The following is an 18,133-nucleotide window of genomic DNA, read 5'->3' on the forward strand; positions in this document are numbered from 1 at the left end:
AATTACAATTAGAAATAACAAGAAAGTGGCACGCGCGCCCAAATTAGAAAAAAATATATGTATTTATAAGACAATAATTACGATGAAAAATTAAACAAAAAGGACTCAGTTGAAAAATATAACAATATTAAATATTCAATAGACTAAAAAAAATTAATATAAATTTAATATATATATATATATATATATATATATATATTTATCACAACTTAATCTTATTCAAAATTTAAAATCTAATTAAATAATTACTAATATATAAAATAGCATTTATGATATGATATGTAATATAAAACATGGCAATTAAGTATACAAAAAAAATTACACTAAAAAAAACTAGAACGGATTGCATTATCAAAATTTAGACAATGTAAAATATCCATAATTACTTAAAACACAAGAAAGTTAACATATAATAAGGTTAAAATTCATTTAAAACATTGAATGTATACATTCTCACCATTTTATGTGATAATTATCCTAATAAATAATTTTATTCGATTTTAATATTTTTTTATAAAAAATGACTTTTAAAAACTAACAATTTAGAATTACAGTAAGTTTCAGTTAACTTTTTAACTATTTTTTTCTTTACCATTTTGCATAAAACAAATATCGGGAGAATTTGGGAATGATACTCGTGCGGCGAGTTTTTTCTCTCTATCTCTCCCTCTCTCTTCACTGTCTCTCACAAACAACCTGGTAACTCTCCCCGAGGCTTTGGTCTCGCTTTCCCATTCTTCAACACTTCTTTTTCTCACTTTACTGTTTAAGCCTTTCTCTCCCCTCCACCACAGCCTAGCTTGCATTGTCTTTCTGTCTGTCTTTCCCCTCTCTTTTCTTTTCTTTTCTTCTCTTCTCTTTTCCATAACTCTAAACCAGTTTACACTAACCTTGCTCACTACCTTCTTCTTTCTCTTCGCTTTAGGATTTGCTCCAACGGTCTCTTAGTTGGAGGAGCTAGAGATGTTCCCTTTTGTTTTGTTGTTTTACTTTTTCCTTCTTTGCTGCAACTCTATTGCACCTTTGGTGCATTCTCTGAATGCCGAAGGCTCTGTGCTTTTGACACTAAAGCAGTCGCTCACCGACCCTCAAGGCTCCATGAGTAACTGGAATTCCTCTGATGAAAACCCTTGTTCATGGAATGGGATCACTTGCAAGGACCAGAATGTTGTGTCCATCAGCATCCCGAAGAGGAAACTCTTTGGCTCTCTCCCTTCTTCTCTGGGATCTCTCTCCCAGCTCCGCCATGTCAACTTCAGGAACAACAAGCTTTTCGGAGACTTGCCTACACAGCTCTTTCAAGCTCAGGGACTGCAAAGCTTGGTGCTTTATGGTAATTCATTTTCTGGGCCTGTTTCTAGTGAGATTCAGAATCTCAGGTACCTTCAAACTCTAGATTTATCACAAAATTTCTTTAACGGGTCATTGCCTGCTGCAATTGTCCAATGCAAGAGACTCAAGTCCCTTGTTCTCAGTCAGAACAATTTCTCTGGCTCCTTGCCAGATGGGTTTGGCACTGATTTGTCTTCTCTGGAAAGGCTAGACCTTTCTTTCAATCACTTCAATGGGTCAATTCCCAGTGATTTGGGAAATCTGTCAAGCCTGCAAGGAACTGTTGATTTGTCTCATAATCATTTTAGTGGTTCAATTCCAGCCAGCCTTGGTAATCTGCCTGAGAAGGTTTACATTGATCTTACTTTCAACAATTTAAACGGTCCAATTCCTCAGAATGGTGCTTTAATGAACAGAGGACCAACTGCCTTTATTGGCAATCCTGGTCTATGTGGTCCTCCTTTGAAGAATTCATGCGGTCCTGATACTCCATCTGCTAGTTCACCTCCATCGTTTCCATTTATTCCAAATAACAGTTCGGCTGAGGGTTCCATGGGAAGTGAGAAAAATAAAGGGCTAAGTACGGGAGCTGTGGTTAGCATTGTTGTGGGTGATATAATTGGAATTTGCCTCTTAGGTTTGCTGTTCTCTTTTTGCTACTCGAGGGTTTGTGGTTTTAACCAGGATCTTGATGAAGATGGAATTAACAAGGGAAGCAAAGGGAGGAAAGAGTGTTTCTGCTTCAGAAAGGATGAATCCGAGGCCCTGTCTGATAATAATGTTGAGCAATATGATCTTGTCCCATTAGATTCCCATGTGACTTTTGATTTGGATGAGCTTCTCAAGGCTTCAGCTTTTGTTTTGGGTAAGAGTGGAATAGGGATTATGTACAAAGTGGTGCTTGAAGATGGGCTTGCTTTGGCTGTGAGGAGATTGGGGGAGGGAGGTTCTCAAAGGTTTAAAGAGTTCCAAACCGAGGTAGAAGCAATAGGGAAGTTAAGACATCCAAATATTGCAACTCTGAGAGCCTATTACTGGTCTGTTGATGAGAAGCTTCTCATATATGATTATATATCCAACGGAAGCCTTGATACAGCAATTCATGGCAAGTTTTGTTAAATACAATTTTTTTCTTTTCCTTTTTTTCCACTTTTGTGGCAATGACTGATTTTTTGGCTTAACCTAACACTTAGTTTTTGTTCATTTGTTTGTCTGGTTCGATTTTATATCTCCAGGGAAGGCTGGACTTCTGACATTTGCACCACTTTCTTGGTCCTATCGATTGAAGATCATGAAAGGAACCGCAAGAGGATCGGTCTATCTGCATGAATTTAGCCCCAAAAAATATGTACACGGAGACCTGAAGCCAAGTAACATACTTCTTGGACACGACATGGAACCCCACATTTCTGACTTTGGAGTTGGGCGCCTTGCAAATATTGCTGGAGGGTCGCCAACCTTGCAATCCAACCGAGTGGCTGCAGAGAAACAACATGGAAGACAAAAGAGCATCTCCACTGAAGTCACTACCGGTGTGATGGGAAACGGTTATATGGCTCCAGAAGCACTGAAAGTTGTGAAGCCATCACAGAAATGGGATGTTTACTCATATGGAGTGATATTGTTGGAAATGATCACAGGAAAACCATCGATTGTCCAGTTGGGGAACTCAGAAATGGACCTTGTTCAGTGGATTCAGTTCTGCATTGAGGAAAAGAAGCCACTCGTGGAGGTGTTAGACCCTTACTTGGCAGAAGATGCAGATAAGGAGGAGGAGATTATTGGAGTTTTGAAGATTGCAATGGCTTGTGTCCATAGCAGCCCTGAAAAGAGACCTACGATGAGGCACGTGCTTGATGTTTTGGATAGATTGACTATTTCCTCTGATTGACAAATTTCAGGGAGCTGTGCACTGTGAATGCAGCTCATTTGTGAATCTTTTACCTTTACTCTCTTGTGTTGGTCATGTTTAACAATGTCTTCAACCTGATGAATCCTTGTAATTGGAGTACTAGAAGAGAAATTTAATTTGTTTCAGCAAAAATCATCACTTGTTCTGAGATTTCACTACCAGACACATGCAGATTCTTTCGGGTTTTTTTTTATCATCGTTTTTTTAACCTCGTACATACGCAGACTCCGAATCTATACAAGAAAAATGAAAAATACTCAAGAACTTGTAACATTTTTAAAAGTCGCCTTATTAAGTACTCATATTATATTAATGTTTGTCCAATAGTTCGAATGTTTTCCTCTCACTTTCATATAAAAAACCAACACGTAATTAACGTCTTAGGATTCTAAAGAAATGTCTGATAAATTCTGATTCACTTGGTGTGAAAAGAACAGTATTATGGTTTTATCCTTGTCATGTGCATTGATGAGGACGCAAGAAAGAGTTGGTGTTCCCTATTCACGATCTTATCGCATCGGCCATCACCAAGAAAACATAGACATACGTGTTATCCACTTAACTGATTAGACGTTTTATTCTAAAAGCTCTCTAACAACAAATGGAACAGAAATACATAACAAGTGATACAAAAGTTAGAAAGAAATATAATTGAATATTGTTGAGTAAAAGAATTTGTAAGAAATACATTTTTTGATCAGGAGTAGAAGGATATAAAGATGAAAATTGAAATATTTATTAGTTTAGTAAATGTTGATAGTTTGAGTTAAAAGTTTAAAATAAAGAATCAACCACTCATTTTGTTATTCTTGGTTAATAATCATTATTTGAATTAAGAATTGGGCAAATTAGTAATTGGAGTAGATGACCTACTATATTTAATCTTTATATACTACTATAACGGTATTTAACTTATTCAGAAATTGATGTAGATTCGCCCAAAAATGATGTTAGATTTTTATTCAAGTCTCATTGTCGTTAAACATGCTCTATCATATTAATTTTGAACACCTGCTTGTCACACTGATGAGATCGTTATGGGTAGGTACCATTAAAATTGTTGGTGACTGATGTTGCTCCTTTGGTTACTAATAGCTTATCAGCACCCTTACAAATTAACATAAATGCAAGTTTAGTGTTACTATATATATTACTCTATAAGTTCCATTTAAGCTAATAAAAAAACATTTATATTAATAATATTCACTTAATTTATATCAATATTGGTAAAAAATTCGCTTAAAGAAATGATATTTATATATTCTTTCAACGATTACAACAATTGAAAAGAACATTAGTTTTGATGATAAATTTTTCTTTGATTTTTAACTCTGGATTTTGTAGGCATGCGACAGGCTGTATAGTATGTGTATGTATTTATTGGTCATCTTGTGCCTTTTTTTCTGAAACTTTGCGATTAAGCGAAAGAGTAACAAAAGACAAAAGTACCAAGCTTCGAAGTCAAATAACTCAAACTTTGCTTCATGGTTCTTTTCATTGGCAACTAGATAGCTTAAGCAGTCCAATTTTGGATAAGTAATAACAATGGGTGAATGATGGGAAAAATCAGATACAACCAAATTTTTACAATTTGATTATTCTAAGATGTAAAATCAGAAACCAAAGGAGTTGATTTTACAAATATATTAGTTATGTTAAGTTGCTTGCACTTCACAAATTTTAGTAAATTGTTGACTCTTTCAATTATCAATTATCATATATGCATTGTTATTTGAACATGTTTTAGAAAGATTGGTTTTTCACATTGAAAAAGACGTAGTTGGGTTTGGGAAGGGAAGGCCTGATCATATGGCGCCAATTGTGGGTGAAAGACTCAAACTCCAAACGTACGCAGCAAAATTCTTGGTTTTCATTTCTGTTTAACTGCTAATTTGTCTGTTCATCATTCTTTTTGACTTTGAAGAACACACCATTTCTACCACTTTCAGTTTCACATGTTTTAGTCTGAATTTGGTTTCAAAATAGAATATTAAAAGATAACTTTCGTATTGGCTTTTTGTAGGAAAAAGTTTTTTTAACCATTTTTGTATTAGTGACTCAAGCCATTTCCTGTCATCAGTTCAGCATAAATAAGATGAGATGAGAATAAAGAAACCAAAGTATTTGGATTTTATTTATTTGAAAAATATTTTAAGAGAAAATACGAGAGTATTTAGATTTCTATTCAAAATTGAAAAAAAAAAAGGAATGCAGCATTTTCTTAGTACTTGTGCTCTAGAAAACAAGTTAGACAAATCATAGACTTAACATAGGGGTTGACACTACTCTCTACCAAAAACCTTAAGAGAATGTGTTAATAAGTCTTTCACCTTTGTATAGTGTTTTACTTTTTCTTTTTTATCGAGACTCACACTTGGATTCTCAACACTCTTAATATATATTATAATTCTCTATTTTATCTTTAATTATATTTTAAATTTTTTAAATACAAATAAATGTAAATTCAAATACTATAGATAACTAACTAATGCATATTTCAACATTGTAATCACCTATGATTTTTTTATGAAACAATAATTATTAATCTTAAAAAGATATACAAGTTTCAAAAGGCCTCCTTTTTTTTCTCTAGTGTTATTTTATACCATCAACCGATTCTTATTATCGTCGGTAGTAAAAAATATGGAAATTTATAAGTTATCACAATAATAGTTGAAAATTTGTGAAGGATTTATATTAAATAAATCAATTGCTTCGTTCTTAACACGTGGGCTACACCATTTTAAAGCACCAATACCTTGAAATGAAGAAAAAAATATTTCAGCTCTAATAAAAATAAAGCACATAATATGGGAAAATAAACAAAATTTAAGAAATACCTATATATTCTTACTTACAATCCGTGAAAATAGCTGATAAATTAGTCAAAGTAGAAAAAAAATAATACTAAAATAGATATGCTATCTACAACCAAAATCATATTTAAACCACTGTCAAACATTAATAGCATGTTTGTTATGACGTTATTACGTTGTACATGATCATACGATGCCATTTCAAATATGCGCAACAGCTATCATAACAAAAATCTAAATTTTGATTCAGTCGATTACCAAAGGTTAACATTTTTAGCCAGATTCGACCCATTCATAGCTTGAAAAGTAATATAACTAACTAAAACAACTTACCGATAACATTCAATATTAAAGAGAATGAGTATAAATGGAGAACTCTGATGCAAGCCAATGGCAGAAAACATGTCACTGTCCAAGTGAAAGCAAGTTCAGACAGCTGTGATTTCGAAATTCTGCATAAAGTTTGAGAGAAATAAGGGATAACATGTGTCCCTGTAGTCATTGCTATTTATTCACTAGCTATTAAATATTAATTTAATACAACAACGTGGCACTGACCTAAATTATAGAGATGGACCCAAACTCACCAAAGTGAAGCCTTAAAAGTCCTTGATTGAAAGTTGGAAGTGATTATTATTATTGGTATTTCGTTCTAATGATTACAAATGAAGTAGGGTACGTTTCCATGAAGGACTTGTCCAAAATACCATGTGCACTAATTGAATCCATCAACTTTGATTACATGCCCAAACTACTTAACCAACTTTGATTAATTTAACTTCTACTGATACTACTAAGAGACACAAAATTTAGGTGAATTTAGATGATCAAGAAACAATGCCTGCATTCTTTCTCGCAATCCTCAACCTTTTTACACATTCTATAAACTCCCTGGGATGAAACAAGTGGAAGAGAAAAAGGAACAAGTTAGAACTACTGTTAAAATGACATAGAACAGAATGTGGAAATTTGGGAAGAAAAATGGGACCTACTTCCAAGGTACATCACCGACAGGTCTCCAATTATCTTGTCTGTCCTTGTAGAACAATGAGTAGTCTGATCTCGATTGGAACAATCTTAATCCAGAAACAGATTGGTTTCCTGAGTGGTACAATCAGTTAAACAAAAGTTATACCAAACATTAAAAAGATCTTGCAAGTGCATGAATAATGCATTATTGATTCTGCCTACCAAACATGTCTTCTAATTGAAGTGCTAGGCTTGAGTATCCACCGTGATCAAGCACACAGATTTTCCTACCGATGGTAACCCCATCCATGTTCACCTTCACATAAGCCCATCTCTCATTGCTCTGGACCCCCTCTATCTCTTCATCAAAATTTTCGTTCACAGATCTGCCATGCATTGTGCTTGAGTTCTTCAGGTTCAGATTAGACTGAGGCCAGTTCATAAGGTCATCATCATACACTGATACCAAATTTAATTTCATTAGCCTTTATTAATCAGTAGTAAATTATTTGTTAATGTCACAACTTGAACGTTAGTTATTTGTTGATTTCATGCTAACAAAGTTGGTAACATAACAATCAGATGAATCCATATACATACAAAAATCATCACACATGACCAAACTGAACTGGTTTTTCTATGTAGTTTGATTTTTATGTAATTTAGTGTAACAGTTTGAAGTCAACTAAACTATCATATACAATAACAATTTTTCATAGTATATACTGTGTACTTTTTTTGAGTAAAGGGTGTATGAGAAGTTAGAAGAGATGAAGAATTAAAGGAATGAAGGAGGTGGAGAACCCGTACAGTTGCTGGAAGAATGGTAAGCTTCGTGCTGAACAGTTCCGAGACTGAGACCCAGGTCAATTATGCCATCATCTTGTTTATCTTGGTAGAAAACTGAGTGCAAAGTTGAAGAGTTCAAAAGAAAGCTTGATGTGTTTGAATCCATAGGGGACTGAAAAAGTAAACTCTTCAACGCAGGTATAGCTGGTTAAGGTCTAGTGAGTTGCATTTGTAGACATAAACTATTTATAGTGATAAATTTGAGTATCTAAATGAGACATGAAAGAACACAAGGAAGACAAGGAAGCGTCCTCCATTATCAATCATTAAATGCACAAAGCTTATCTTCTGTTACTGTCAACATGGAACACAAGGTAAAAACAAAACACCCCAAGAACAAAGGATGGCCAAATTGATCCTAATACAAGTTATTCTGGATTCTGCTTCCTGACATCGCTACAAATGCTCAGATTTTTCCATGGTGACAGTAACTCGAGAACACCAAATGGGAAATATTAAACTGATTCATGCCATCACATCAATTCATCTAAAGTAAAAAAATTGTGGATTAATTATAAAGGAGAAGCTCATACACTATCGTGAGTTCACTTATGGTAATCTTCAAAAAGTAGCTTCAATAGTGTAAAGATCTAACAGACAGAGATGGCACGTATAATTTTAATGCATGGTTTATAACCTTGAATTCTGCAGTGAAACCCTTTTCGTTATTATGTTTTACGAAAATAAAATAGAAAGAATCTAACATATAACTCATTTTTAAAAGTACCGTCATTAAAAATTTGTTTTAGGTGTCATTGTAAACGCGTAAGGGATACTAATATTTGCTAAGCACGTTTTATTGCATCATTTCACACATCGCTCCAATTCTTACATAGAAGCAATCATTATATAATATAAAATGTCCAAAAGTGGTGTATTATGTAGATGAAAACATGTTTGCAAAAATAATTAGAATGTATGTCAAATGAGCAATAATTAAGCTTTAAATACTGACACTTTCTGTCGGGAAGAAATTTCAAGCCCATCTGCAGAGATTAATGGGAGTCCAATATGACCTGCTAATATTAAGTTGCATGAAAGTGTAAGTTTTTATTTAAAGAAGGTATTCGAGTGGAATTGATTATTAGGGTTGGGGCATTGAATTTTTAAAATTATACAGATTTAGTCCTTAAGCTTATCTGAGCAACGTGGAGCTATAGGCATAAAGCTAACTGTCACATTTTGAATATCTGTTGAGTTATCCACATATGACAGGACTACCACTTTTCAAGGGAACAAAGATCTGGTCAGATCATAACATCCCATGCCCTTATGCTTCTGCAGGAAATGTCTTTTTCTTGTCCCTTTTCTTTTTATGAGTTACAAGTTCAGAGAACAGAATGTAGTGTTTAGTAGTGATACTAAATTAAAATAGATTAACTTTAATATTGATCTCAACAGTCAGAACTACAGAAAAGGAGTTTTTGTTCCTGTGTTCCAGGTAAGATATTACCATTTCTGAATCAAATGGTATCTGCTATTTTAATACTGACAAGAAAAATAGCTTAGCATTTCAAATGCACACTATATATGATTCAAAACCTGCACTTGGGAGATTTAATTATTAGCAAAAGGACACATTTGACACAAGTTCTTGAGTATTATAACCTCCCGCTATACCTGAAACATAGGCTTGGTTTAGGTAATGATGGGGTGTCAAGATCCTAGATAAAGGCCTGAAATTATTGGGAGTGCCGACGAGTGTGTGAAAAAGAAGTCAGACATAAATGAAAATAGATACGTTGAATTGAACACACAACATAAATAGTAGGGATGTATGAAATGAATGCATTAAGATTTTGAATTGAATGTAGTGGCGGGGCAACCAGGTAACTAATATTGAAGTGCAATGAATTTGGCGTGTGTTGAAGTGTTCATCAACTTCTGGCTATCAACGCTATTGCCCCCTTAAAGATATAATCCTTGAGACCCACACTAAAAGTGTGAAATGTTTATGTAAAGATTTATAAGACCTTGGACTCTTTAAATACACCTACCAACTCTTGGAACACGATTCTCTCAAAATTCCTATTATAATAAGAAACTCTCAAGATTTCCCAAATTCTTATATTTTAACAGGTTCTTATCTTGTCTCTCATCTTATAATTTAAGTTATGTTTTCAAAAATTTCAGCTCTATCCGAAAGTTAAGAAAGGAATGCTCAAACCATCAACTAAAACAATTTAAATCAAAACAAAGCAAATAAAAAATTATTTTTTAGACATTTAAATCAAAACTGAGGAAACTACTTTTTACCCATCTAGTTGGATCAAGCCACCACTTCGGCTATGTATGTCAGGGAATATTCCAGCTATAAATAACTTTGATGATATACTATCATCATGATAACATTACTTTTTTTATTATTCTATTACAGTTATTATCAAGTAAATGTGACTTCTAAACACTATAGAACTTAGGTGTTAGATTTTGTAGAATACCAATTTACTTTACTACCTACCTATCAAATTAAAAATAAACGAACTCATAAAATACTAAAAAAAAACTAATCCAAATAAAATTTGCGTTCAAAGTTACATTTAAATTAAATCAAATTCAACTGCATATTAGTTTTATGTTCAATTCAAATTATTTTTCTAGTGTGTAAAAAATCAATCCATCTGCATCCAAAAAAATTAAAATAAAAATATGTATGGAGTTATAAATCATAGTTTTCCTGTGACTATTGTACAAACAAAAAGGTTGTGACACTTTTAAAGTATCTGTGCAATTTGGATAGAAACTCAGATCGAAGGGCCTTATCATGCACGCACATACACAAGTTGGTGAAACAATCGAGTGGGCAGGTTGCAGCCAGAATGTGGAGAGTCGTGTAGGAAATTATGTACATATACTTTACAACAATTCAAAGAAAACGCTGTAGAAAACAATTAGAGTCCTTGTAATTCCTATTTCTTTCTATATCCTCGATCGTATTTCCTACCTTTTGCTGTTGTGGTTAGGAAACAAAAAAAGCCGAATCCCCTTTCTCTAAAGTACAAAAGGTCTGTTATAAATTCTTTAAACTTTTCTTCTTAATTTAATGTACCTAGTATAAATAAACAAACGATTAATCTTGTCTCCGTTGTCTGTACCACGAACAACCACGTAAGCAAGTGCAGCATAAGCTCGAACTGATGTACAAAAGGAAATAAAAGAAAGGCATCTCACACCTGTTTGGATTGTAGTTATCAAGTATTATCCAAGAAGAATGTATTTGATGAAAATTGATGGTGTACATCACTTGTCGTGACAGCTAAGAAATTCAATTATACTGGGATACACCTGCTCCACTGCCTGTGCTCAAAATAATCATAGAAAAGACATCATAAAGAAAGCAGCAGTGGGCATAAGAAAATATAGACCAATTATTTATGCCAAAACAAATTCTTCATACGAATAAAACAATCGGTGTTTAAATTACACGACTAAAAATGGACAAAAATTAATAATGAAGCAAACGAAAAAAATGGCAAGAGTAGATGAAAGGTGAATAAAGGTGTGAATAGAACAAAAGACAGAAAATTCGTGTAGGGCAGCCAATATGACCATCACCAATTAATCACAAAATAAACTGAGCTCGTTTTTCTTTACTTCTTGACAGTTTCCTAATCTAAAATAGCACTAATGACAACAACCAAAGGAATAAGTTCATACCAGCCTTCCTCCAACTAAATCATAATGTGCATAATGTGGGCCTCCGGGTTTTCCAAAAACTTCATAGGTAACCAAGTGCTCAGGAATTAACTTAGCGGTTTCTGTTCAAAAAATACCTTTATGAATAATCATTTCTTGAAACAGCGAAAATAAAGCATCTACACCTATGGTAAAAAAATACCTTCGACAGCTTCAGGTGGGCAAATCAGATCCTGGTCTCCAGCAATAGCTAAGATAGGGGTATTGCTTTTGTGTAGATGTTCCTTATAAAAAAAGGTCCCATTCCTGTTGCATAAACCACGTTCTCGAAATGCTGTAGTGAGTTGCAAGAGAAGTTTTGCGGGTATGGTGCCTACCAGTCGTAATTGTATCAAAAGGTCAGATATTATATTCATATTAAATAGTCAACATGTAATTTTCTAATTAAAAAATATAAGTTTATGTGCACTGCAATGCCTATAATAGTGTTACTCCAGACGAGAGTCTAACCCCCTAATACCCTACCTTTATATTGCAGAACAAACAGTATCTAGAAAGTACATCTGGCAGGATTGCCACTTGAATTTAATGAACCAGTGAAAACACCACTTGTTCAATCAATCATCTTTTAATAGTTTAATATCGTACTCTCTTTATCTATGTTTTCCGGGTCCAATGACCCAGTGAAAGCAGAGGAATTATTTTGCTTTTCCAACATCCTATTCATCTCAATATGCTTTAATGATCTATCTGAATATCCTCTCTGAAGATTAATGTAAAGTAATAATGCATCACACACAATTCCAAATACCTCTGAAATGGAGCCACCAGGATAATTATAACTAATGAAATAAGCATCAGAAAGAAGGGCACGTCGAACAGAGATTCTGGTAAGAGTCCAATTCAAGTGTATGACGCTTGTAATACAAATTAGAAGAACGGATTGCTCTTCCATACTTTCTTTCTAGGTCAAATTAATGGTTCAATTTTAGCATGATAGTACTAATTCAATGAAAAAGAAGTTTACTTCGCTACCCTTTAAAATATCAACTGTTAAGTCCAACAAAATTGAATTCCAGAAGATTTGTCGCTTTATACAAATTGGAAGAATGGATTGCTCTTTACACTTTCACAAGAGACATACAAAAGGCCAAGAAATCATTCAATTTTAGTAATGATAAAGCGGTTGTCCCTTTAAAATATCAACTGCTAAAACGAATTGAACCTCAGTAATTAAAAAGAAAATAACCAATAGTTTGCATTTTAAAAATGGAGTTATGAAATAACAACCCAAATACTGACTTATCACTACTGGTTCCAAAATGAAGTTTACTATCTGAAGGGCACACTACCCAGCAGTTCAAAGAAACTACATCCCATGCTATGTCATAAAAAAGCTTATGAACGAGCCCATTTCGGTGTGCTCAAATTCAAAATGAATGGGACAAGAGTCTAATTCCTAACCATGTTCTCAAAGCAGTTCCGATTCCATTTCAAAAAAATCATCATAAAAGCTAAACTATTAGGTGTAGGAACATAAGTTGCGTAAAAAAGGTGTTGGCACAATTCATTTATATTTCTAATGGATAGAAATACTCACAGAAGTTATTCAAAACAAGTCTCTTTAATAAATTTGGATGCATCATGTCCTCAGCTGAAATCAAAGTATTTAATCGTGACAATACATACGGTGGACGAGAAGAAAGAGGATAAGCTGCTGCCAGCAATGCCCCCAAAGGAACAACAGGGACATTGAGGGCCTGGGCAGGATCTGCCTGCTCAATGAAGTGACTAAACTTAGTACCTTCAGAAATTATGGCAATTTAATCACTAAGTCTATGAAGAAAGTAACCAAAAACATCTAAACCATGCACTTACTAAGGGTAAGAGTAACTTCAGAGCTGATTTGGAAGATGTGTAATCCAAAGATGATGCCAGTGTGACCACTGCAGCCAAATTTGGGTCTTTTCCTTCAGAACCTTACATGAAATTAAAACAAATATCAAGTAAATAAGATATATATTTATTTTATACATGTCCAAGCATATGCAAATACAAATGAGTCAGCATATGTAAACACTCTGCCTGTAGATCTAGATTTACACTTCTATGCTGCTAGTAAAGTGTTACCATCTATGACAATTTATTTTTTTAGTTATCGTTAAAGTTACAAAACGAAATAATGTGTGGTGATAGCAAAATAGAAGGGTAGAAGTGATTTGGGAGTAACATAATTTTAAGAATGGCCAATCATCAGCCAGTAGATATAATGCAATAGAATCCTACTTTCATTTTAAAAAAAACATAAATTCCTTCATTTGACTTTGTTGCCGTCTCATATTCAGAAGACTAATGATGCATAACTTATATTTGATCATATGTTCAATCATATATTTATTGTTGCTCATTGTTTGAGACACGTTAATAGTTAATCAGGAAGGTTCAAGTTGGGCTCACAAATTGATATGGATTACAGTCAGTGACTTGATCAAAACCGAAAAAATAAAGTGCAGGCTGACGATTTTCATAGACAAAGTTGTTGCATAGCATTTTCCTTCAAAAGTGAAAGTATTGGCTTAAGACTGATTCCAATTCTTGATATCTAATGACTAATCCTAGAACAGATCAAATGCCTTCCATGTATGAGCATCATGATCACATCAGCCTTTTCCAAATCCTAATATTCCCCCAACCCTCTTTGTTAGTGATTGAAATTATAGTTTAGACCATCACAAATGTCAAACAGAGTACACACAAGAAAAGAATACAATAACAAATAAAGGCAACATGACAATGGCCAATTAATACTAATGAAGCAATAAACTCACCAAATCGTGACAACATGGAGTAAAGCAAGATACCACCCATTGAGTGTCCAATTGCAAGCAATTTTCCATCTTTAGGCATGCTTTGTTTCACTATGTATTCTATCTGTACAGGTAAAGTTATAAAAGGGATATGTAGCCAGGGTAAGTTACCTGTATGTATATAACAAGTAAAAAAAGGTACTTTTAAATGCTAATGATATATAGCTTTCCAACTTAATAAGATGTCACCTTACCGCTGCAGGAACATCTTCTTCCAAGTAATTATCGAAGTCCCAATCATACTTCACAATCAAGTCAAGTTGCTTCTGAAAATCTTCTATTGTAGAAGTAAAGCGAGCTTGTAGATCATATAATGGAGGAGAAACAGATAGCTGACCTTCCTCAATAATATTTACTAGTCTTTGACTCAGATCAGTTATTTGACTAGTAATACCAGAGTTTTGCTTTGTTTCAAACAAAGTTGAAAGCTTTCCCCTTACCTCATTGAATTGTTCGTATAGTGGAGAATCCACCAGAAGTTTTGAAATCTGATCTAGAAATTTGGAAAACATTACCCTTGATTGACTTTCACTCAGAAACCCAGAGACCCTTTCTGACAAAAACATAAAAGTCTCAGTCAATCTTGCCACCAACTTTGATTCATCCCAAACAGTAGCCAGCCTAGTTAGGTCACCTTTGATGGCCACATTCTCAGTTTCTACCCCGTTTAAGACAGGAGGAATCTGAGGTTCAGACACGGTGCAAGAGATGTTATTCAATTCTTTGTTTGAAGCCATGGCTCCGTTGGTACCTGTAGCAATTTCTGAAGCAGCTTCCATCTTCTCAGACATTGCATTAGCAGATTGTTCAATATCTTTAGAATTTGAACCCTGAAGACTCAACCCAGCTCCTCGTACTTCAAGAATCCAAGTTTCAAATCCCTGCCCAGACATGTAACGTGCAAATGATGACTGCAGTACATACAATATGTTAGTGGGAAGACTGATAAATAAAATCAGAAAGAATGTACTACTGCCCAACTATAATTACGTAAAAAGGCATCATTAAACACTCAAAATACGGAGGAAAGCTTAATAATACAGAATCAAAAGTAGTAGCTTTGGTGCATTCTTTAAGAGAAGAGGCATTCAGAATTTTGCAATCAAATGCTACTTAAAATAATACACTACTGAACGTTTTTGCTTCCTATGTTTATAAACACTGATCATGCTTCAATATATCTTATATTCAAATTAGGGTGAAAAAAAAGAGAGCATAATAATATATGAGCAGTTGCCTATGCAAGAACAAAAGGATGATGACAAAACACCAATACTTGCATTTGTTTCACATATGCGTATCAAATGATATTTATACTTCTGGATGCTTCACTGATATGTATTTCTTAAGTATCATAGCTTTTTTTGAAAAATAAAAAAAGTTATGAAAATCTTACAAAGCCAGATACAAGACATGTATGCATCTATAATATAGAAGCCTAGGAGCATTGCTACTTATGAACCAGACAAGAAGGCTATCTTCTTTATTCATGATTCTCAGGGAGGGAATGAGATAGGTACTACTGTTTGTAGACAATGGAGAGTGATTTATGATGCCAGTGATTAATAATTTCTACTTTGACTTTAGTATTGCTCAAGAAGAAACAGATTGCCCCACTAATGTCCAAAAAAGGTTTACAGCACAAGCAAATAATATTCCAATACAAGCAACACCCATACATCCCGAGATGCAAAGAAATGAAAACGAAAAGAAACAAACATACTGTATGACAAATATGCTTGAAAGGCAAACTAAACGCGGAACATAAACTCGCACAATTTCCCAATTACGAAGGAGGGATCGAGAAAACACAGAAGAAAAAAAGTTGAATACCTCAGGTGAAAGGTCATATCCAATGGCGTTAGTTCCCACGCCCGACAAGAGCAACAGAGGATGATTCCTCGGAGGTGCCTATGAAACAAAATTGTGTCCTGAGAAATCTTAGCAAAATCACGGTGAGAGAATAGAAGAAAGCTGCGATGTGAATGAAGAAAGAAAACTAACGAGAGGCGAAGGGTTGTAGCGCCAGAGAGCGAGTTTCCAATCGGAATTGGAGAGGGAGACATAATGGAGTTCGTCGGCTGTGCAAACAGAGGGCTTATCGGTGACGGCGGTGGAGAAAGCCCTGAGACGGAAGGGCGCGGTGGCGCGTGGGAGGGAGATGAAGGTGGAAAAGCCTCTGCAGAGAACTTCGTGCTTGTCAGACATAGACATAGACATGGACATGGACATGGACATGGCTTTCGACATGGTTAACAATTTGGATAACATAACGCTTCGCCTTCTAACTCATTACTTTTCTTTATACCTTTTATGGTTTTCGTATTTTCGTTTCTTTCTTTCTTTCTCTCTTTCTGTCTCTAACTTGGTTTTTTCTTTTCAAAGTAGTCAAAATGTTATGCCGCTTGACACTTTATCCAGAACATTGCACTTGCAATTTTGGAACAGGATCTCCTTCAATATTTAATAATTTTCGTGACTTTTTTTGCAATTAAAAAAATAATGGTTCAAGGTTTACTTTCTTTGATTTACTACAGAAGATACAGTGAGTAGAAAATAAGAAATTGATAATAAGAAAGTAAGAAAAGAGAGAAGTGTATTTATAAAAAGATAACGATGGTTTTAATAAAATAATGGACGTATAGAATGTGATTATAAATTATAACATCGCTTTTTATGAATTTAAATTTTTTTATAAATACAAATTAATGAGAAAATTTTTAGTATTAAAGTTGATTTAGGTTGTCGCCATCCCTCGAAATAGGAAAAGAAAACATTGCCAGATTAGCCACAACAACAAACATTGTATGTTTATGATATTGTGGGAATGCGTTCTTGGCAGTTTTGGTTAGAAAAAACTAAGATAATTCTCTCTTTTTCTCACCCACTCCATTATCATCGTTCTCGTTCACCCTTTTAATGTGACCAATCTTTATATTATCTTGAACACTGGATTTTTCAAATTCAATCTGATCGAAAAGTAAAACTAAAAATAATTCTCCACGTCAATTTATTTTTATTTATTTGAAAATTATCATAGACAAATTCTGCATCAAAATTATGCGAATTTAATATAGTTATCTAAATTTATTTGAAAAGGTTTATACTCTTTTGGATGTGAGATAAGAGATCACAGTCAAAATACTTTTGTGCATTTTTTTTTAAGTCGCGTTTTGGATTTATGTTATAAAGTTTTGTTCTTTTAAAGTACTCCAACATTTAATTAATTATAATGTTGATCGATTATTACAATAAAATATTAAATTTATAGCATGTCTTCATTACACAGTTTTCTGATTTTTTAGGATATTTAATGTTTAAGTCAGTTATATATTTATATGAGAATAAAATCTTAAATTCATAACAAATCATCTATCTCTTTATCTTATATTCATATTTATAAATTTTCAGATAAAATTGTAATTAACATAGTTGTAATTATTATCCTATCTAATAAATACATTTTGTTTGTAAACTTGATTATGGGTGGTACTTCATGTTTTTACGAAATCATCCTAAAAATTTAGCCAAACAATTGCCATAATAAATTAGTCATAGGTCACTCATTTCATAACTGATCAGATCACCATAATATATTTATGAATTCAAGAGAATAATATCTCTAAGGTCATCAAGAACCATATTATGGTGTCCCTTATTTTACTTTAAAAAATTGTAAATATTAATAAAAAGATGTTGTGATTAGAGTAGCAAAATGTTTACCAAACAAGAAAAGTATTGTGTAACTTAAT

The 18,133-nt window shown here is 33.7% G+C and overlaps 3 protein-coding genes across 9 annotated transcripts; 1 reads left to right on the top strand and 2 right to left on the bottom strand.

Annotated features, from left to right (window-relative positions):
* The first annotated feature begins 648 nt into the window (after nt 1-648).
* Nucleotides 649-3,379, top strand: LOC108326383 (receptor protein kinase-like protein ZAR1). Its single transcript, XM_052875296.1, has 2 exons — nt 649-2,437; nt 2,568-3,379. Exons 1-2 carry the CDS (start codon nt 964-966, stop codon nt 3,221-3,223), a joined length of 2,130 nt encoding a protein of 709 aa, XP_052731256.1. The 5' UTR covers nt 649-963; the 3' UTR covers nt 3,224-3,379.
* A 3,669-nt stretch (nt 3,380-7,048) lies between these two features.
* On the bottom strand, nt 7,049-7,984 carry LOC108326181 (auxin-responsive protein IAA32). The gene is made up of 3 exons (XM_017559516.2): nt 7,840-7,984; nt 7,252-7,488; nt 7,049-7,161 (listed from the first exon to the last, which is right to left on the bottom strand). The coding sequence occupies exons 1-3, from the start codon at nt 7,982-7,984 to the stop codon at nt 7,049-7,051; spliced, it is 495 nt and encodes a 164-aa protein (XP_017415005.2).
* LOC108326180 (hypothetical protein) lies at nt 7,330-16,773 on the bottom strand. Of its 7 annotated transcripts, none has more exons than XR_008247729.1 (10): nt 16,386-16,772; nt 16,215-16,292; nt 14,576-15,292; nt 14,343-14,445; nt 13,393-13,493; nt 13,115-13,289; nt 11,717-11,887; nt 11,536-11,636; nt 11,052-11,175; nt 7,330-7,456 (listed from the first exon to the last, which is right to left on the bottom strand). XR_008247729.1 is itself a non-coding variant. In XM_052874670.1 (10 exons), exons 1-10 carry the CDS (start codon nt 16,650-16,652, stop codon nt 11,119-11,121), a joined length of 1,689 nt encoding a protein of 562 aa, XP_052730630.1. In that variant the 5' UTR covers nt 16,653-16,772; the 3' UTR covers nt 10,533-11,118. The 7 variants fall into 7 exon arrangements, 3 of the variants coding, with proteins under 3 accessions (XP_052730630.1, XP_052730629.1, XP_017415004.1); XR_008247727.1 differs by having other exon boundaries at nt 7,353-7,488; XR_008247728.1 differs by lacking the exon at nt 7,330-7,456 and adding an exon at nt 7,840-7,932.
* Between the last annotated feature and the right edge of the window lie 1,360 nt (nt 16,774-18,133).

The sequence above is a fragment of the Vigna angularis genome, chromosome 3 (assembly GCF_016808095.1).
Source record: "Vigna angularis cultivar LongXiaoDou No.4 chromosome 3, ASM1680809v1, whole genome shotgun sequence".
In the NCBI taxonomy this organism is placed as follows: domain Eukaryota; kingdom Viridiplantae; phylum Streptophyta; class Magnoliopsida; order Fabales; family Fabaceae; genus Vigna; species Vigna angularis.